Source organism: Pteronotus mesoamericanus, unplaced genomic scaffold (genome assembly GCF_021234165.1).
Source record: "Pteronotus mesoamericanus isolate MK-2021 breed Mesoamerican mustached bat unplaced genomic scaffold, CSHL_Meso_final scaffold_54, whole genome shotgun sequence".
NCBI classification, from domain to species: Eukaryota; Metazoa; Chordata; class Mammalia; order Chiroptera; family Mormoopidae; genus Pteronotus; species Pteronotus mesoamericanus.
This window is the reverse complement of record NW_026555321.1, coordinates 29,326,544-29,345,199: the sequence shown is the minus strand read 5'-3', so window position 1 is coordinate 29,345,199 and position 18,656 is coordinate 29,326,544. Positions and strand designations below refer to the sequence as shown.

General features: G+C 38.0%; 1 protein-coding gene across 10 annotated transcripts in view; it reads right to left on the bottom strand.

Annotated features, from left to right (window-relative positions):
• Positions 1-18,656, bottom strand: part of TMCC1 (transmembrane and coiled-coil domain family 1) — a 208,588-nt gene that overhangs the window by 35,324 nt on the left and 154,608 nt on the right. The window contains exon 1 of one of the 10 annotated variants that reach the window (XM_054595567.1): positions 9,650-10,235. The exons of the other annotated variants lie outside the window; for them this stretch is intronic. Coding sequence (XP_054451542.1) covers positions 9,650-9,754 — 105 coding nt within the window. The 5' untranslated portion in view covers positions 9,755-10,235. Of the gene's footprint in view, positions 1-9,649; positions 10,236-18,656 lie in introns of those variants that run through there. 10 annotated transcript variants of the gene reach the window in all.

Below are 18,656 nucleotides of genomic sequence, written 5' to 3'. Positions count from 1 at the left end.
CCTGCTCCAACCCAACTGCAAAATACGTATCCTTTATGGGATCTAGAGCTGCTGTCTCAGAGCTGTTTTTGTCACTGGAGGACTGATTTCCTGGTTTCCGGGAAAGACATCAATTGAGGATTACCACTGCCAGATGTACTTCAGGCCTGATGTTTGAATTTAATGGATCCATGTGACCTGGCCAGATAATTCATTGTTGTTGTTGTTGTTGTTGTTGTTGTTTTAACAACTTTGCACAGTGCTTCCTATGGACATGGCTTACATTAAGCATTAATTAAAGCTGGATTACATTCAGCTTAAGCATTTCACTGCTGAGGATTTAAAAATACAATAAAATCCATGTGCAGATAAGCCAATTTATAAAACTACCACCGATGAGTTCCCCTTTAGAAGTTAATTCCCTGCAAATACTTTTTTACACAAGTCTCATTAAGACAAAAGATATTTTTTTAAAAATTGATCTGAGAGAGAGAGAGAGCGCGAGCGAGAGCGAGCATGCGCAAGAACACGAACATTCATTTGTTATTCCACTAACCTATTCATTCATTGGTTGATTCTTATAGGTGTCTTGACAGGGGATCAAACCTGCAAACTTGGCATATTGGTACACTGCATTAACCAACTGAGCTACCCGGTCAGGGAAAGAGAAAAGATTTCTAAGACTCAGTTAATACTATTCATTTCAAGCAATTTTGATAAAATGAAATTCTAAAGCAATGAAAGCATTTGGAATGCTCCATTGGGACTGCGGTAAACTGGCTCTCACAAAATGGCTTGTTAGGTAGCTTATGAAGAGTATAGGCTCCAAGAAGGGGCTGTCCAAAGTATACATCCCCTATCTCATTTTAGTGTGTAATCAATCCTTTCTTTTAAAATGGTCTTAAATATCATTTATTTGCTAATAACTTCCAAATGTATACCTCCAACCAATACTTCCCTTAATTCTAAACACATATATTCAACTATCTACTCAGTACCTCTGGATGTCTAACCGTCCTTTCAAATTTACTATGTACAAAACATTGTTCCTGATATTCCCCAAACCTGTTCCTTGTGTAGTCTTTCCCATCTCAGCTGATGGCTATTTCATTGATGGCTATTTCACTGATTACGGTGCTCAGATCCAAAGCCTTGCAGTCATTGTTGACTCCTTTTTCTCTTAAATACCCTGTCCAGTTAACAACATTAGTAATTCATAGCTGCTAATACATATAAATATAGTACTATGTGCCAATGTTCTAAATCCTTTGTATGTTTACTAAATTGTTTAATTTTTACAAAAATACAAGATGGGTATTATTATCATCTCTATTTTGTAGCTAAGGAAACTGAAGCATAAAGAATTTAAGTTGTCTAAGGTAAGTAAAGAAGTGGCAAAGACAACATTTTAACCCAGACAGTCTGGCCACAGAGTCTGCATTATTACCTACTATGTATACTATATTGCCTCAACAAATGTTTTGGTCTGTTGTTAAAAAGCAGCAGATTCTGACGACTTCCCACTGAATCTTCACTGCTGCCACCAGAGTCTAAGCCACCATCAGCTCTCGCCTGGACTATTGCAACAGCCTCCTAGCTATTAATGAAGTGAAATTTGTAATCAATTACCTGCAGAGAAGCCACAGCAGTACTTTTAAAAATAAGTCAGGTCATGCCCTGGATGGTGTGGCTCGGCTGGAGCATCATCTTGTAACCTAAAAGTTGTGGGTTCGATTCCTGGTCTGGGTGCATATAGGAAGCAACCAATCGATGCTTCTTTCTCATATAGCTGTCCCCCCCTACCAACACACTTTCTCTCTCTCTCTCTCTAAAAGCAATGAGAAAATGTCATCAGGTAGAGAATTAAAAAAAAAGATCCCAACAGCCTTTTCCATCTAAAACTTTCCAGTGGCTCCCTATCTAAATCAGTTTTATAAAAGCCAAAGTCTTTACTATGGCTTAAATAACCATGATATGGCACCTGCATCACATCCACTACCTCTCTGACTGTACCTCCTATTACTAATCCCTTTACTCCACTGCCACCAGCTACAATGGAATGTGCCAGGCATGCACCCATTTCAGAGCATTTTTACTTAGTGTTCTTTGTGTCTGGAATGCTCTTTCTCAGATATCACTGGCTTAGGCCATCATTTTCTTTAAGTCTTTGCTCCAGTGTCACCTTAGTAGCAAGGACTTCTGATGCCCTATTTAAAAGTGCAACCTCCACTTCCATTAGGAATTCCCCATTTTTCTTCCTGGCTGTATTTTTCTACATAGAACTTTTAACCTAATGATATATTCTTACATCTATCACCAAAAACCAGAATTTACATTCTAGTCCATGCAAGTATTGATGTATGTTTCATCTAACACCTAAAAACTCTGTTTCTCTAACACCTAAAATTGTGTTCAAATGTTTGTTGAATGAATAAAAGTATTTCCTATTCACTTATTTATTCAGAGGATATTTTGGATTCTGGCTATTTGCCAATCTTTTTCATTACAACCTAAAGTGTTTGGTTGTTGGGAACTGTTCTGCCTGGTTTCAGGAACTGTAGCTCAGCCCCAAAGCTGGAGCTGAGCAAGGATGCCTTGGGAAAATAGGCCACTGAGGAGACAAAATCTGTTCTCCTGGCAGGGATGCAGCTCCTGCCTCCCTCTTACCACCCCTGCTTGGCCCCAGAGGATGGCTGGTTAGTCAATGATGGGTAAGACCCCCCTAAATGGGACGGGCAATCTAAGACAGGCACAATCTCATGGGGGCCATCAGGGAAGGATTTGAGGGACACAGAAAAAGGGCAAAAGACCCTCACTCCTTGGCTTTGTCATGGCCATAGTCCTCATTCTATCTGAAAGAAGTCTCCTTATCTCTTGGCTGCTCTGCCTGGCCGACTGGCCAGTGAAACAATCTAAAGGCAAGCACAGCTCTAAACTAGATCAGGTGGTTCTGGGGACAATCAGGTGTGGAAAAGGAATGTGTTAAATCTTATGACACTTACTTTGCTCAGAATGCCCTGTAGTTAATGAGTAGTGGTGTTGGGGACCACTTTGTACGGGACTGGGAACTGCAACCTCGCAAACGAATACACTGTATTCACTGAGGTTTGCTCTGCTCTGCACTGCCCTGCCCTGATAAGGAAAAAGGAGGTGTTTTACTTCACAGCAAGGGGGTCATTCCTAAGCCCTGAAAACTGTACCTTAACGAACATCTGGTGCCAACTTGAGACCCTGATTTAAGACAAACCTCTATATTTCTTCAATTTATTATCTAAAGCCTTTTGATGTAGATTGATAGGCTTTGTATGCATGCTGTATACCCCTGCACATATCATTCTCAATAAAAAGCACTTCTAGGGAAGGGCTCAAGGCATTCGCAACTAGAGGGAATCACCAACCCTTTCTCCTGACAGGCAAATTGTATCTGGTACAGGTTATTTCCCCTGTATCCCCATCATCGTGACCTGGAGTGGCTCTGTGGGACAGAGCCCCTCCCCCCTCATTTGGTTAGCCATAGCCGGTGTAGCTCAGTGGATTGAGTGCCGGCCTGTGAACCAAAGGGTCACCAATTTGATTCCCAGTCTAGGGCACATGCCTGGGTTGTGGGCCTGGTCCTCAGCTGGGGAAGCGCAAGAAGCAACTATTGATGTTTCTCTCCCTTTCTTCCTTCCTCCCTAAAATAAATAAAATCTTTAAAAAAGAAGTGTTGTAGTGTATTACCAAGAGATCTTAACAAGGTTATTTATAAGTTTGTGTTATACCAGGATCTTATTAATCAAGAGACGGACTTCTAACAATCCTTAAAATATCTTACCCTCATACATTAAAAATATTTGGCTCAAGAATCAGATAGTTCTTAATTTTAAAAAGCTTAGAGTTGGTTTATATTCTAAGTTGTTTATACACATCACGCTAATACATATTGTATCTCGTCTTGTTTTATTAAAAATGTGAGTAAAATGCCCAACATTATTATCCTCCTAAAAGAACTATTTGAATATTTCTAGGGTTGTCTTACTAGGCTTACTCCTCAGGTGGACATCTTTTGAAGCTACAAAAGGTCAAGGATCAACCTAGTTTATATATAAATCTGATGACAGTTATGATGGCAGTAGCAAAAGTAATAGTAATTTAGTGTTTACTATGTACCTGGTACTACTCTAAGTGCCTTCCTTATATTTTCTTAGTTAATGCTCAAAACAACTTTAGGAAATATATACTATTATAATTTTCATTTTACAGCTGAGAAAATTGGGTCAAACTGAGAAGTTTCGGAACTTGCCCAAGGTCACCCAACCAGTAAGCAGCAGGGGTCAGGATTTAAACCCACAGGATTTGGCTTCACAGTCCTTGCTCTTAAATACTTCACCACAACCACCACGTGGAGGAACAGAAAAGGGAGACATTGATGATTTCTACAAAGTTAGCCTTTGGGAATCTACACAAGAATTTACGCATGGGGTGATTTAGGATTTATTAAAAAAAATTCTCCAGCTTCAGTGAGAACCTAAGTGAATGCAGACAGATCGTTCAGAGTAATATGTGTACCATGAAGCAAGGTACTACAGGAGCTATGAAGGTGGTAGTAGTGTGGCACTGTCCAAAAGCAGCTTAAATAATGAAAAGTATATGCAAAAAGTAATTTAACATTTCCAGGATCTTAAAAAACTCATGATTCTTCAGTATTAAGACAAAGAGTATACACAGCAGGTATATATACCAACTTTACAAGTGTATCTGCTTTATTCTATTGTTTAATAAAAGGCAGCCATGTTCTCAAAATTACAGATTCTGAAAAAGCTAATATCCTGGAGTATCACTTGCCCAAGACTTTATATTTTTAAAATGAACATGATCTGCTGAGAAGAGTTTATCAAAAGTATAATAATAATGATTTGGCCCTGTTTGAATAAATTTCCCTTAAAATAATTTTTATTTAGTTATGATTAGCCAATTAATGTTAGAATTAGTCATTCTTTTGCAATTATAATGTTTAAATTTGCTTAGATTTTTCTAATTTGAGATCCATAATGACAAAGTACAATATATAAACCAATCTTCTCAAAGAGAATATAAATGATATAATCTAGTTTATACCTCCAAGTTACAACAGGGCAACTTGTGACTAAGAAAGGACTAAATTAAACACATCTATGAATAAGCATAAACATGTGACTGGTATGGATTTCAGATGATAGTCCAACTGTTTCTTGTTCTTTTTTAAAAAAATTTGAGTATGTTGATTAAACCTGGGGAAAATGAAAAATGGAAGGGCTTAGGATAGAAAGAACAGAAGAGCACCTAGACAGGGCTGTTTTGGCTCTCTAGAAATGTTACAGGAAAGAAATGAACCTAAGTGGGCCTGCTTTGGCTCTTTGGAAAGTCAGAGAAAAGGGGCCCTGGAGACAGGTTCGGGGGTAAGCCCAAGAGGAGCTGCTCTACCCGTTGCTCCCCTGGTTGCAAGACTTGTGGGGACCCTTGAGTTTAGGAGATGCATGCCTGGGAGGGAAGAAAGGCACGGGCCTGCTCCTGAGAGAGAGAGTGCTATTTCTTGTTTCTGTAAGTTGAGGTAGCTCTAACTCCTGAAAGGGGTAAGAAATCACTGAAATTCAGGCCCCAAAGAATGGGAATCAATGCCTACTAACATAAGCTGAGATAAGGAAATTCAACTATTCAAAGACTTCTGAAAAGGCCTACTGAATGTTTAGGCCTCTGTGAAGAAATTATTTAACTGGGAAAGAACTAACCTTCATAACTTGTTTCTGCATTTCTACACTCTGTTAGAGTGTAGGGGGAGGCTCTGCTAGGGGTAGTGCTAGTCTACCAGGGAACACTAGGAAATACAAGAGGCATTCCTTCTGCAATGCACAGTCTCAGCCAGCCTTAACAATTATCTAGTCTTAATGCCAATAGTGACCTTACTGAAAAACTACTGCATGGGTTTTGGAATTATTCCAGAAAACTGGAAACGAGGAGACACAGAGAGTAAGACCAGCTATGGGTGCTGGTTCTTCCTGTCTTGACCAATTTTTTCACCTGTGATGAGCAACCGCAAGATTTCAGTTTTTCTGATAAATTACAAAAAAAAAAAGGAAAAGTAGGAAAGTATCTAGTTCAGGGATTCTGTCTATGAAAGGAAGAACACTTCTACTATGTAACTAGGCTACAGGCTAAAATATAGGACAGTCTAGAGAAAATTGGGAGCAGAAGGGGGATGGAACATCATGGTTTTATATGATATTAAGGAAGCAGGTTGTAGAAAAGATTGAGGCTTCTATAATTCATTGTGCAATTATCCTCTTTTTTTCCATATATAAAGGACTGAATTAAGGTAGAATCTCTGTTCTTAAAACACATGAACTAGTAAGTCATGGAAATGATCAAGTGAAATATGGGACCAATTGATTAAATGATATGGTAGATAAGAATGCAAGGTACTTATTGAATACAGAAAGAAGCCATGTATACAGAAGACAGAAAAGGAAGAAGGAGGTTTCTTGAAGGAGGTGAAAAAATGAAATGAACCTTGAAGGATGAAGTTTTTTAAATAAAAAGAGAAGGCTGACAGCCTATTATGAGGAAAGGTGTGGAAGAGGAAATGTAGTAACATCTTCAAGGTAACCAAATAGTTCATGAGGCTATAGAAGTATGGCATGGGAGAGGGCATTGGAGGGGGATGAACTCTGAAGGTAGGCCTAAACTACTGCTTTGAATTTTATTCCAAGGATACCACTGAAGGCTTCCTACTGGTAAGAGAAGTATAATCTGCTTTGGAACCTAGATTTATAGATCCAAAAGGCTACTTGACTAAATGAAAATCTACTTGTCCAAACAAAACACCATGATCCTCCTCTTACCCTGGTTCTCTTATAGTGTTCTATATCTCAGGAAAAGCATCACTATCCATCAGGTTACACAGACCAAAACCAAACCAAACCAAAGCCCAGGAATCATTCTTTTTCCTTTTTTAAAAAAGATTTTATTTATTTGTTTTTAGAAAGAGGGGAAGGGAGGGAAAAAGGGAGCAAAGCACCGATACAAGAGAGAAACCTCAATCAACTGCCTCTCATGTGTGCCCTGACCGGGGACTGAATCTGCAACCCAGGCATGTGCCCTGACCGGTACTCAACTAGTGGCCCATCACTTTGTGGGATGATGCCCAACCAACTGAGCCACACTGGTCAGGGTGCAGGACCCATTCTTCACATATGCCTTCTATCTCTATTACAGCCAACACTAAGTCCTGTCTATTTTACTTTGAAAATTCTCATCAAATTATAATATTCTCCATCCATATTTATCTCTACTGCCACCACCTTTAGGACAAACTTGTCATCTCTCTTCTGGGTAACTTACTCTGAATGATCTATCTTCATTCACTAAGGCTCTCAGTCACACTGGGGAATTTTTTAAAAAAGTTCTAAATCACCCAATGCTTAAATTCTTTTAGTAGCTTCCTACAACTCTTAAAATATATTCAGAACAAGAATCTGAACAGGGCCTATGTGATTAGGCTCTGGATCTCTAAGTTTCATCTTAGAGCAAGCTTATCCCTATTCTGGTCACACTGGCTTTTTTCATGAAATCCTGCTCATCCTTTTTCTTTTCACCATAGGGCCTTTGCACATGCAAAAATGCCTACTTGTCCTTTCTTCAACTCTCAGGCACTTCACTAGATGCTTTGGCATATAATGATAAACAAAAGAAAGTCTCTGCATTCATGAGGCTTAAGGCTCAGAGGCAAAAAGTGGTAGAGACAGAAAAACCAGTAATCAAATAACAAACTGTTTAAAAGTGCTATGAAGAGAATGCTATGAGAAAAGGAATAAAGTAAGGGAAGGAAATCTACTTTAGATTGGGAGGTCATAAAATAATTCTTCAAACAGGGGCATTTGAACTGAGCTCTCAAAAGTTAGAAAAGGAAGTTGTTACTTTAACCAGGTGATAAATGAAGAAAAGTATTATGACTGTATGTTACATGAGCCAAGAGCACACAGAATTTGGAATTTTATCATAATCAAAATGAAAACACACAGTTAACATGGCAATTCAAGACAAGATCAAAGACAAAGATTTTTCTGTTCACTGTTTCTGAGAATTCATTTGGTGAAGGGTTGAGACTGTGTTACCAAAAAAGCTTAGGAAAGAAGCAGAAGGATGCTGAGAAAGGAAAAGGTCAGTAATCAGGGAGGGGACCACCTGCTCAGTAACCTAATGGAGTATATGGACAGTTGTATTTACAAGGCTTACATAACCAATGAGTCAGCAAAAAGTCAGAGCACAGGATCTCTTCTGTGCCCACTCTCAACACCTAGGACACTTGGCTCTCTCTACTGAGAAGAGGGGCCCAAGAACAAGATCTGAGATAGGCTAGTAAAAGTTACCATACCTTCCAGCAATACTTGCCTAAGTTCACATGAAGAAAGGTAAATCTTCATGCTTAGAAAAGCACAGAAACAGGATCAAACTTAAAGGAGGTTAGAACAAGGCGATTCTGGTAAAATTTCACAGATCTAATGTTAACCATTTGTTTAACTTGTAATAAAATGCCTATTAAAGATTTCAAAATCAAGGTGCTGAAAGCAAAACCTAGATTTTAAAGAGAAACTGTCTTTATTTTTGGGGGTCCATAAATATTTCAGGACTAACTTTTTACAATTATCTTGACTCTAATAAGAGCTAATATGTATTAATAGTAACAGAAAAAGGCCTCATAATGATAGAACTGGGTCTTGTAAACAAAAAATGTACAAAATAAAACATAAAAGTGATTAAGTCACAGTACAGGAAAAGAGATACAGCATTGACAACCATCTGATATTGAACTGCAAAGATAATGAATCCAAGACAGACACCCACCAATGCACAGCTATGAAAATAGCAGACTCCTCATCCTGCCTCCCTCTACCTTCATACTTATGTCCTCAGCCTATATCTGTTCTAGTGGCAACAACTGAGTAAGAGCAGAGAGCCTTTATTTTTTCTTCTCTACTTCAAGGCATAGGAAAAAGCCGGGGGTGGGGGGCAGAGGGAGGAAGAAAGAGTGTGATTATGATTGTTCAAAGAAGGGAAAGCATATCTGTTAGAAAGCATTCTTTGCTCCGTAAATTCTTGGGTTCTGCCTGTTCATGGATATTTGAGAAAACTTGATAATTATCTCTGAAGGTCACAATTAAATGACCAGAAATAATGTTTTCCTTTCTGGCTCCCTTGGCCATCCTTTTCAATCAAATGTGAATCTACAAAATGTTTCAGTTATCACCAAGACACAATTCCACGTAGCTGATATAGAAAAAGTAAAATCAACAAGCAACAAAAACAAGAAAAAACAAAAAGCCAATAACACAAGCAACACATTTATCTTACCAAAACCCCCAGTCAGGCAGTATGCTGATTTTGCTTGCCACAAAGCTCATCCTTCATTTTTGCACTGTCAGAGCAAGCTTGGATCGTGAAAAAAAAAAAAAAATCACAACCTCTTTTGGCTATAAGCTCTTTCCATTTGTCCCAGCTTCCAAACTGCAGAGGAGCTGAGGCATAGTCTGTCACGGCTGCACACACTTGGTTTCCGAGAATAACGCTGTAAATGAGGACAGCTACCACTGGGAATGCATTCCCCCACAAAAGAGCCAGCCGGAATGAAGCTTCTAGAGGATCCCTGGCCTCTCACCTTCACAGCTTCAGAGAAAGGCCTTTCACAGAACAGGCAGGTACAGCCGCACCACATCAACATCCCGCATAGCCAATCCTCCGCAGTGCCTACCTCAGCCTTCATACAGTTCTAGCTGTGTCTCCTGCATCAACTCTTAGCGCTTTCTACATCTGGGAGCCTGGGAGGACTCCGTGCTGAACAAACAGAAAGCTTCTGCCAAACAAGCGTGTGCGTGCGTGTGTGCGTGTGTGTAGTTTGCTATAGCTGCTAATGCAAATGAAGTTTGACTCTGAGCATGGAGATCACAGACAGTATCTGCCTCTCTTCTAGAGCTGTGAGCATCTTTTATAAAAGACAAAAGCACCAAACTGGTTGAATTTAAAGCTACAGGACATTAATTCAATATTCATATTTGTCTTCTCATTTAAAACAAGATAAAATTTAGAGAATAAAGGTAAAAATGTTCTCTGTAAAGTAACAGTGGTAGCCCAATGCAATATATACAAAGAAAAAATAATCTACCCATGTTTTGATAAATGGAGCCAGAAAAAGAAAATTGAGCATGACACCCTAGTCTCACTCTCTACAAAGAGGAAACACACACACACACACACACACACCCCCACCCCCCCACCCCCCCCCACCCCCGCTTCTGACTGAAAGGCTTTGGAGTTCTGTGAAGTTTAAGCAACAGATTAAAACACCACAATTATAAGCCCAGGCTCAGTCCCTGTACCATCATATACTATTTATTGAATATTATGATACTATCTTAAAGACCATCTTAAAGATATTATTCCTGCCCTGAAAGTGTCACTTTGGGATTTAGGCAAACTATCAGATATGAGCTTTACTTCTTCATTTATAAAAGCAGTTTTGGGGAATGCACATAGGAAGAATTTAAGTAATGATAAAATATAGTGTAGCATGTACGATGTATAATATCTAGTTAACATTTTTCTCTGATTAATATGCAGAAAGGAATCAGACATGAAGACAGTTTGATATAATACAGTACAGTCCTTTCTATGAGCCTAAAAGCTGTGATAATTTCTGTTCTAGTTAGCTATGGGGCTGGGAGCTCAGGCCATCACAGTACTGAAAGGTCAAAGAAGGTCTTTCCAAACAGCGCTCACCAGCTTCATATAGCATTCTTTCATTTAAATCAGATGAAACCCTCTGAATGGAACCCAAAGCACTTTGAATGAATTTGAAGAAAATTCCGTGTTGAAATCATGGTTCCAAGAATTCCTCTTTCGTCTCTAGAGGAACGGAACTCTGATCTTGACTCTCCAGTCCAAATTAATAAAAACGTTTATGACTTAATACAAGTTTTGTCTTTGCTTTCAACAGAGTAAATATTTGTTTGTATAAAAATGACAAAAAAACCAATCCTGCACCACTGGCATCCATAATAGCTGATGTTTGCTTAATTCTGTTTATTAATATTTTTAGTATAACTTCTTTTACAAGACAACCATGTTCATTGTAGAAAACTTTGAAAATATGAATGGGCATCAAAGAAAGCAAAATTTTTTGTAATCTCAATCACTGCTCACAGAAAGCCAAACCATAAACTGTTATGAGGCTCTTTTTTTAATCCTAACCTAATAGGAAAAGACATTTTTCTTATTGCCTTTAGAGAGAGAAAAAGGAGGGGGATTAGGGGAAGAAACATCGACATAAAAGAGAAACATCAATTAGCTGCCCTCTGGTAAGTGCCCTGACTAGGGATCAAACCTGCAACACAGGCATGTGCCCTGACCAGGAATCAAACCCGCAATCCTTTGGTCTACAGGACAATACTCCAACCAACTGAGCCATACTGGCCAGGACATAAGGCTCTTTTATATTCTTTCCTTACAACTGAGATCACTGAAGCGCAAGCTGAGATGAAGTGCTGTAAGATCAAAGCTGTCTTGATTGGAAGAGCTACCATACAGAAGACAGCAGCCCTGAAAGTTGCCTGGGTCTCCAGCAGACCTTGTGTATGAGAAGTGTTCACTGTATATTTGCATGAGTCATGATTTTACCTTTTAAAAATTGTCCTAAAATAGTTTTTTAAGTTCCACCGAGATACCAATGGATTTACGAGTTGCCAGAGAAGTGCCCCTCATAGGCGGCATACACCTGGGTATATCTTCTAGTTTCCCAAAGTAAATCTCACATGGCACCAAAACTTCAATTTTGCTAACTTCCTGGTTCTCTTGAAAAATTTTCTCTTGATTTTGTTTTTGCTTCTGATTTATGCACAGTTGATAACTTACTTCTCACTGACAGGAACACTGATCGAGAGAATTTGATTTTTATGGTTGACCATGTGATGGTCTCTGTTGAAATGAGTGATACTTATTTTCTGTTGGGTGAGAAGCCAAAAGAGAACCACATTAAGGAGCAAGAGTTGATTTTATATATGAAGCCAATGCCTATAAAGAAGCCCTTTCCTTAAGTGAGGGATGTGGTAAATCAGGCATCAGGAAAACTGACCTGGTCAGTTACCTTATTCTTGGGTAACTTAATTTGACCTGGTCAGTTTTCCTGATGCCTGATTTACCACATCCCTCACTTAAGGAGGTAAGGAAGGTCACTTACTTCCTGGTAAGCCTTAGTAAATGTTGGGGACTTGAAGATCAGATTAACTAACCCAAATGTATCAGCACTGCAGGGGAAATCTAGTGAGAGAGTTTCTGAGGCATGGTTTCCTAACCTTGGAATAGTAAATAATAGAGGTGTTTAAAAGTCCAATCTAAAATTCTTTATGAAAACTTCCATACAGAAGTTAATCTTGTAACCTTAGTAATGGCTCAAAACTGTATGGCTCTGGGGTTGCAAAGAAAATGTAAGAATGTCTGTATGATTAACACTTAACTGCACTTACATAAATAATCAGCTCAAATCTAATGGGACTAATCATTCTGAGATCAAGAGAAATCTTTGGAAATTATTTATGATCATTAGAAGAATTTTGAACTCTACATCTGATAGCTTGGCTATTTCTTCATTGCTTAGTTGTATTTTTTCTGGAGTTTTGACCTGTTCTGCAGCAAAAATTGTGAAAACTAAAATAGTAAAAGATTTTAAGTGTCTTTTCAAGGGAATACCCAGTGTTGTCTCTTGGATTCTCTGGGGTTATAGGATTGTATAAAGGTCTGCCTCTTTGTCTTTGCCTAGGTTATTCTGCAGCTCTGTAGAGATGGAAATTGCCTTATGGACAGTGTTGGTGATGCAATGCAAATACATTGTCTGGTGGAGAATATATATTTCCTTAAGTCCAATTCTCATTTGGACCAATTTTAACATCTTACTGTTTCCTAATAACTGGTTAATTAGTGAGTTAAAAAAAATCTTTGACATGTTCATTTTGCAAGAGAGCCATAATTTTACCTTTAAAAATAATGTTTGTATATTTACCTTTTATTTCTCTAAGCATCTAACTAAAAAAAAACTGTGTAGTTGGAGTTACCAGCTATAGCCTTCTGGCTATTTTTAAAAAGCTCTTACAAAAGAGCTAAGAACTATTTTTACATTTTTAAAGAACTGTAAAGAACAACAACAACAAAAAAAGATGAATGACTACATAACAGAGAGTACCCATGGCCCTCAATGCCTAAAATATTTATTATCTGGTCCTTTACAAAGAAAAGTTTTGCAACATTTGCTTTAAAGTTATAGCATTTCAACTAGCATTGGTATCATTTTTTTTGAGTTGAATATCATTATATAGCTTATTTGTAATCATCATGTCAAAAGGAAAAAAAAATCCAAAACTAACAATGTGCATAGCAAATCTAGCCTTCTGCTGGGATGCTATAAGCCTTTAATAATCAAACCTGTGAGAACATAGATAATGGAGAGAACATAAGAATGTCTTTTTTTTAAAGTATATTTTATTGATTATTCTATTATAGTTGTCCCACTTTTTTCTCCCCTTTATTCCCCTCTGTGCCTTGCACCCTAGCTCCCACCAGCCTTACCCTACTTAGTTCATGTCCGTGGATCATACATACAAGTTCTTCGGTTTCTCCATTTCCTACACTATTTTCTATTTTGTACCTACCGTTTATGGTTCTTATTTCCTGTACCTTTCCCCGCTTCTCCCCTCCCTCCATCCCCGCTGATAACTACTTCTCTGATCTCCATTTCTGTGATTTTGTTCCTGTTCTAGTTATTTGTTTAGTTTGTTTTTGTTTTTAGGTTCAGTTGTTGATAACTATGAGTTTGTTATCATTTTACTGTTCATAGTTTTGATCTTTTTTTTCTTAGATAAGTCCCTTTAACATTTCCTATAATAAGGGCTTGGTGACGATGAACTCCTTTAACTTTACCTTATCTGGGAAGCACTTTATCTGCCCTTCCATTCTAAATGATAGTTTTGCTGGACAAAGTAATCTTGGATGTAGGCCCTTGCCTTTCATGACTGTGAATACTTCTTTACAGGACCTTCTTGTCTGTAAGGTTTCTTTTGAGAAATCAGCCAATTGTCTTATGGGAACTCCTTTGAGGGTAACTCTCTCCTTTTCTCCTGCTGTGTTTAAGATTCTCTCCTTATCTTTATTCTTGGGTAACTTATAAAATTATGATGTGCCTTGGTGAGTGCTTCCTTGGGTCCAACTTCTTTGGGAGTCTCTCGGCTTCCTGGATCTCCTGGAAGTCTATTTCCATTGCCAGATTGGAGAAGTTCTCCTTCATTATTCCAATCTCTTGCTCTTTCTCTTCTCCTTCTGGCGCCCTATGACTTGGATGTTGGAACGTTTAAAGTTGTCCTGGAGGTTCCTAAGCTTCTCCTCATTTTTTTGAATTCTTGTTTCTTCATTCTGTTCTGGTTGAGTGTTTATTTCTTCCTTTTGTTCCAAATCATTGATTTGAGTACCAGCTTCTTTCCTTTTACTGTTGGTTCCCTACATATTTTTCTTTATTTCACTTTGCATAGCCTTCACTTTTCCTCTATTTTGCATCCGTACTCAACCATTTCTTAGAGCATCCTGATTACCAGTGTTTTGAACTCTACATCTGATAGGTTGGCTATTTCTTCATTGCTTAGTAGTATTTTTTCTGGAGTTTTGATCTGTTCTTTCATTTGGGCCATACTTCTTTGTCTTGGTGCTTCTGTTACATTGTAAGGAGCAGAACCTTAGGTATTTACCAGGATGGGGCAATCCAGGTCTTTGCATTATGACACTGTATGTGGGGAAGGGGTCAGAGAGGGAACTATGCCACTTGTTCAGTTCTTACCCTGCTTTCAGTCACTTTCCCTGCTACCCACAAGCAAATTGGGCCCTTCTCATGCTGATTCCTGGGTGGATGGGTTTATGTACTTTATGTATGTTCTGGGACCCTGTGGGTCTCTCCAAAACTCTCCTGTGACGCTGGGAGTTTCTCCTGCTGCCACAACTCCCACAGGTTTTTACAGCGTCTCTTCCCATGCTGGAACCCTGGGTTGCATGATCTGTCTTAACCAGTTGTTCCTCCTCGTTTATCTGCACACAAATGTGGGACTGCCAGCTGCAGCCTCACCTGCGCAGTACTCCAGCAGCTGCCTTACAGCACGTCCACTCCACCCTGGCTGCCCGTCCCTGCCCCTCCTACCAGTCTGGATGAATGTTTTTTTCTTTAACTCCTTTGCTGTCAGACTTCCATACAGTTCAATTTTTTTTCCTGGCAGTTCTGGTTGTTTTTTGTTTTTTAATTTGTGGTTGTCCTTCTTTTGGTTGTGTGAGGAGGCAAGTGTATCTACCTACACCTCCATCTTGGCCAGAAGTCAAGAATGTCTTTTTCAATTGGCATGGATATCTTAATATGAATGATCAACCTAACAATATAGGAGAGACTGAGAATTAAGTCAGCATTTTAGCAGCAAAGTCAAGTTAGGACTAAGACTGAGAAAATAGGCTCCTAATTAAGGAGCTACCTGGAGATGTATCAGGGATATTTATTTGATGACACAAAGGTTTCCTTTTTTAAAAAATCTAAAAAATTTAAGTGTTACTTTATAAAGAAACTGTTTAATAGTATTTTTTTATTGAGTATTTTTCCAACTTTGCAGCCTTGTTTAAAGTTTACTGAATATGCCCTTGGACAGGGAAGAAAAAAACACCACATGTTTCATCAGAATCTAATTTATGAAATAAATTTACATATTGCTGAACAAATACAACATATCCTGAACAATAACATAAAAAATGACCTATTAAATTCAGAATTATCTCTGACAATAAAATATTTTTTCCCTCGGTAACAGAAACATACAATAGTATCTTTATTGTGTTCAATACTGTTGAGTATTGGGATGTTCAAAATTCCTTAAGGAAACAGATTTCATCCTTCCAAAATTCCTGGGAAAGATGCCTTTTAAAAATCTGTTAATGAACATATAAAAGCAGAGAAGATAATGAATCCTGCACAGTCTTCGTCTAGCTTAACTCATGGCTTGCACTCCCCTCCTCTGTAATTATTTGGAAGCAAATCCCAGACAAAAGATGTTCTTTATAAAAACCAAGGCTAATTCCAGAGGCTTTCCCATATTATTAAAGCCTATCTCAGCTGTCAGACTTCATGAATGCTACTTTATGTTTTGGATAAAATGCCTAATGTTCTCCTTCTCTTTCGCCCTTTACTATGTTATATTCATAAAGAATCCACTGTAGAAAAATGTCCAAAGACCATGGATCTTGCTCTCTTTCTAAGACTGACTATCTTAATGTTGATGCTTGATGAATAACTAGATAAATTTTTCCCAAAGTGGAAAAAGATGGGTAAAATAAAGTTGAGTCGGGGGGCGGGGGGAGAATATATCTAATACATCAATTTCTATCTGTAGTCCTGGATAGCAGAGAACAGATTTGTAAGAAAGGCATTAAATTTAAAATGTGTGGCATCAGTTGGTTGCACATTCCTCAAGGAGTTTCGTCTTCTGCCCTCCTCTACACGGCAACCAGTTCAGCTAAAATGTCCCTAACTGCATTTACCTCCCACTGGGATTCAATAAATGGTGGGTTTTGTTTAATTTCAGTAGCTCTCTTTATGCATAAGCAAATCCCCATAACCAGCCAGTGGGTCGGGAACAGAAAAATGACAAAGCAAGGAACTGAAAGTGTTTTTAAATCTTTTAAGATTAATATGGTCATTCAAACCTCTAAATAAGGCAAATACTTTCTTTTATTGCTTAGAACCAATTAATTCAGGAAGGAGAGCAACAGAGGCTTTTACTTGATACCAAAGCCAATATGAGCATTATGAGGTTTTAGAAGGAAAAATATAGGCATTGACCTTCTTTAAAACTCAGCTGATTACCTGTCCTGTATCTGAGACACAAGACTGAATAAATATAATTAGCAAAATTGCTTATTCAGGCTCTGCCTACCTCAAAGGAATCATGTACCACAATGTCATCTGTCACCGAAGGGGCTTAAAGGTGCTGCAGGGAGCTTTTTCACAACTGCAAAGTACCATAAAGCCATGATGGGAATATACCCCTTTACTGAAGGAAGGGCCAGGTAAACCCCAAGTACCACCTGCAAAGTAACTGCAGAATCATATAAAATTGAGTTCATAGAGTGAAATAGTATAATAAAAGTCTTTTATAATGTCATGAGACCGAAATTCAAATAATGGTCTCCAACTTCAAGTTCACAAAAGGGTCCAGTTGTTTTCAAGATTTCCAAAGGCCCAATGGAAACTGTACACCACCCCCCCCATAATAAAGGTGCATAGTACAGGCAGATCAAAATGACAAATATTTAATTTTCTATGGAATTATAGCTATTGCAGGTAGTATTACTGTATTAGTGCTGTTCAGAAATGCTGACTGGCTCTTAGTCCCTAATTACTTTTTTTTTTAAAGGGAAAATAATACTTGCTGTTTGTAAACAAACATTTTCATAATAGGCACATGAGGAAAAAAAACAGTCTTTGGTGGACCAGGTTGATTTAAGTTTCATTTTCTAAGTGAGATCACACCTTCAGTGTTAAAAAAAAACAAAGTATCCAAATTTCAAAAGTATAAAGTAAATCATTAGATATTCCTAAACATATTTTATGTCTAGGAAACTACCACCTGTAAGCAGTATACAGGTAATGCTATAGTGATTTAGAAAATGCTATTCACCACAGTGGCTATGTCAGCGCCACATAAGCTATCTCTTGAAAATCCTTACTTATCTATTTTATACTTCCCAAATCCCAGGGGAACAACAGTGCATACTGGAGGTTCTCAGGAATAAAAAGTAAACACCATTTTCCACAGCCTAGAAAATATGAAAATTGATAAAATAAAAAATGGCACTCAATGGCTATTTCGAGTCTGTGAGAGATGAGCAAGAATTTATCTTAATTTATTCTTTTCAAAATATTACCAGCCATAGATGGCTTTGGGGGTGGGAAGACAGATATAAAGCTATTTTAATTGGAAATAACCTGGCTTTACTTTAATTTACTATTTAATTTGCCATTAAATTGCATAGAGCTCTAGTGGTTCCAAATATTCTCTAAGAAGAGCCATGTGAATCAATATAGAGATACAACCAAGAAAGAGTAGAAAGCAAGCTGGAGACTAATGTTATAGGTATTAACCAGCTAATTATGGAAATGTACCTCCTTCTAAACTTAAGTTTGTTATCAAAAAACAACCAAATGGCCAGTTTCTCATTTCTTTACCCATTCTCTTGAGATACCATCATGTTATGTATAGTATTCTATTATTTCACATCATAAAGCTTAGACAACAGGCCATATTATACTTATAAATTGGGGTCGGACAGGTGTTAATCTGCAGAGCGATGGAATTGAGTCCTTGCTTTGCCACTCATCAATCATGGGACTTGTGTGATTTATGAAGCTTAAAACAAAACAAGGTTTAATGCTTAAGATATAAAACTGGAGCTTGCAGGGTTGAGGTTGGAAATGAAAAACTAGAGGGCAGGTTGATTAATTTCCTGGACACCTGATTTTTACAAATTAAAGAGTTTTTACAAAACACGATTCATTCTTTAAATACCTGAAAGCCTTCAACCTTGATTTTACTTGCCAG